Source organism: Trichinella spiralis (genome assembly GCF_000181795.1).
Source record: "Trichinella spiralis strain ISS 195 chromosome Unknown Scfld3793, whole genome shotgun sequence".
Classification (NCBI taxonomy): domain Eukaryota; kingdom Metazoa; phylum Nematoda; class Enoplea; order Trichinellida; family Trichinellidae; genus Trichinella; species Trichinella spiralis.
Genome location: NW_003530732.1, coordinates 2785 through 6037, shown reverse-complemented (window position 1 = coordinate 6037; position 3253 = coordinate 2785). Strand labels below are relative to the sequence as shown.

The window sequence follows — 3253 nt, the reverse complement described above, 5'->3', positions numbered from 1 at the left end:
ATAAATAGACCCGTAGGCGTTGACGCATTACCCTATCTTTAAACAAAATGAAAATTCTTTTAGTTTTTCCGCGAAAGAATCCAAGTAGGAACAGTCCCGTATACGTTTATAGTCGTTTCCCTTATGTTTTCTGGTCAATTAAAAATCCAATTTCCACGTCCATTTTTTGGGGGAAAACATTTTTTCCTCAACAAATTTTCAAAATTTTTATTTCAAAAATAGCATATTCCCCCAATATAAAAATTTGCTTTCTTCCCGGAAATGCAGTCTGTTTATAACCTGCTCTCCAAAAGGTAATATCTTATTAAATGATGCAATAATCAATTGTGATAGTTCCTCCCCCATATTTCTTATTTATTTTTAAAATTACATTATTGCAAACAATGATACAAATAATGTTACATTAGCAATAATAATAAAATAACAATAATAAAATAAAAAACAACAATTTCCCATTCCTTTAATACTGATCAAATATTTTTTCGCTTTAAATTTTCTAAATAATAATTATAATTTTTAATAATGATTAATATTTATTTCAAAATGCCAACACGCAACAAATTTATTAATCACTGGATATTAAGCTGCAGATTCATGTTGCGTATAGATGAATTAACATTTTACTTGGTAGAGAAAGATTGAAAGTTAAATCCGTTATTTTACAATAAAGTAAAATAAAATAAAATATTGTGTTAAATGCAGCATTTTTAAAGTAAATTTTGAAAAGCAGAAAAAAGAAAAATATGTGAACTTTAAAATCACAATTACAGTAAACTGTTATAGCTGCTGATGTACAGACAAATACATTGAAGCTCGTTTTCAACCCAACTTGCCAATATCTTCTTGCTCATGGAACTGGTGGTAAGAAAAATATTTTCTGTTATAACTATAAGCATTGTAACAGTCAAAATCATTTATTAATACAGTCGGCCCTGAACATTCACCTTGTAATCAATTTTTCGTAGTTGTCTGAAAGCTGAAAGGGATATCAGGAGCTGTCTACTAATTTGCATGCTAATTATTTATCTCGTAATAATTTTTTTATTCGGTTGATCGAATGTATAATTCTCAAAATTATTGCCAGTAGTGGATGGACTGTTCGGCGCATGTTTTTCAAAAAACATTGTGACTTTCAAAAAACATGTAGAATTTACTTCATTCATTACGTATTTATTGAAATGTTGCGTTATTCGCACGCTGTGTTGCACTTGAAGCTGAATATGCTAGCACGAAAGCAGAAATTTTGCACTTCCAGACATATCTGGACTAGTTGACCCGTCTGGGCATGTGTCTGGAATCGCCTGCTGACGTAAGCCAATCTCCAATTCACAGCGCCTCTTTCCCTTCCCCTGAATGTTTTTATCTTTTTCATCTTAGCGTAAGCAGCGTTTATTTAGCCTCCCAGTTTGATTAAGTCGTTATTGCTACTGTTATGGGGTGGAAATTTATAAGCGTAAACAACGTTGCACTGAACCTGCAGATCCACAGCATGCATGCACACTAGGGCACAAAATAGGATTTATGTTTTTCCAGTTTTGAAATCCACGAATGCTGAGGGCTGACCGTATAATCTTAACAATTATCTGATATAATATTATTTTTCAATGTTACATTTAATAATTTTTGAAGTTTATTAAAAATTATAAAATACTTTCCAACGGTTTTGTATTTATACGTTTCTTTTTTGTTTGTTTTGAAAGTCATAATTTCATGTTGAATTTTTCACTAGCATTCTACAATGAAAACATTAATTATCACGCTAAACGTTTATACTGATAAATATAAATAATCCAAAATATGGAAATTGAAGAAATCTCACAAGTATGACTGTTTTGATTGTAAACGTTGGAAAAGTGAATGTCAGTTGAATGTACTGTGTAAAAATTACATATAAAAGTTTTTAAATTTTATTAAAATACATAATGAACATTTCAGGTAAATATGGACGAATTATTTCAGACGTTTGCGGCTAAAGTTGAATTTCCATCAAAACTGGAAAAACTTAGAATGCCATTACCATTTAACGAATATTCCAGTTTTGGATGTTTAAAAGGTAATTTGAAAAATATTTGCTCAGCTGAAAGAGGACGTGAAAAACGCTTGCATTATTTCAAATTTGGAATAAGCTGTTTTATGCATTTTATGCAGCAAAACTTTCTTGGACCATCGAATGTAGCTTTGCCTGCTGAATGGGATTTTGGAAGATTAACCTCAGTCGAGACAAATTGGTATCTCCGATCGACGGAGTTGTCCGTCGAGGGGGAACCGATTCTTTACAAGTGCAACAACTTGATATTGCTAGCAATTGCAAAAGTTATCTTTATTGATTGTTTTGCATTTTTCAAAACACACTTTTATACGGCCCACTACTGGGCACTACGAATAACCATGATTTGGCAGCGGCTATTAAAACGACCGAGGTTTTACCTTCATACATCTACAACAAAGAAACGCACCCCACCAGGAGGATGGATTAATTATGCTGGCCGGTTTGACGATAATATCAAATTTGTTTTCTTGCTCGAGCTGAGCAGTTTTCACATCACTTTTGCACAAAACAATTTAGCTGCCCGATATTTAGATATGGCTAAGGATATTTTACGTAAAAGAACAGATTTAGCAAATTGTTTTCTGCAAGGAAAAGATAATTTCAGAATGCTTATGACAAATAATTCACTTTACAATGAAAGAATTGAAAAATGTTTTCTATTTGGAAATAACAGTGATCATGATAATTTGAATATTGTAGATGGATTTGGAAATTTTGATGCTCATAAAGATAATGTTTATTATCATTGTTTAATTTTAGTCCAGATGCAGTTGTTGGAAAAGAGAATGAGAGATTTGAAACGCTTTTCTCATTATCATGATCAGACAATGAGGAAAATGTTGAAAAGAACCAATAAACTAAACCCCACCTTCTACTTACTAATACCAATTATAAACCTAACCTTATTTACACTCTTCTGATGGGGACTCCCACTCCTATACAACCCAATCAGCTTTCAAGTAAACCTACTATTCACAATCACTCTGATAGGCATTATAAGATTTGGAATTGTTTTAAGAGGCTGAGTTTCAAATAGAAAATACGCCACTTACGGATCTCTCCGATCCATAAGCCAAAGCATTTCCTACGAAGTATGCTTAAGCACAACACTACTAATAATTATAATACTTAAAGACTCATACAACCTAGCAACAACCAAAACAGGATTCTACTACTTTGAACCAACAATTACACTAGCACTTA

The 3253-nt window shown here is 32.1% G+C and overlaps 2 protein-coding genes across 2 annotated transcripts; both read left to right on the top strand.

Annotated features, from left to right (window-relative positions):
* Window positions 1-2007: 2007 nt before the first annotated feature.
* Window positions 2008-2665, top strand: Tsp_12373 (conserved hypothetical protein). Its single transcript, XM_003367725.1, has 3 exons — window positions 2008-2053; window positions 2078-2602; window positions 2655-2665. Exons 1-3 carry the CDS (start codon window positions 2008-2010, stop codon window positions 2663-2665), a joined length of 582 nt encoding a protein of 193 aa, XP_003367773.1.
* A 304-nt stretch (window positions 2666-2969) lies between these two features.
* Tsp_12372 (conserved hypothetical protein) lies at window positions 2970-3009 on the top strand (the record flags this gene model as incomplete). Its single annotated transcript, XM_003367724.1, has 1 exon — window positions 2970-3009. A coding segment is annotated over exon 1 (40 nt), but the record flags the coding sequence as incomplete, so codon positions are not given.
* Window positions 3010-3253: the final 244 nt, after the last annotated feature.

Excerpts from the sequence above, each read along its gene's own strand:
- Tsp_12373 (XM_003367725.1), top strand. The coding sequence starts at position 2,008 with ATGCCATTACCATTTAACGAATATTCCAGTTTTGGATGTTTAAAAG. Across the intron at positions 2,054-2,077 it reads CAGTTTTGGATGTTTAAAAG|CTGAAAGAGGACGTGAAAAA; the intron begins GTAATTTGAAAA and ends ATATTTGCTCAG.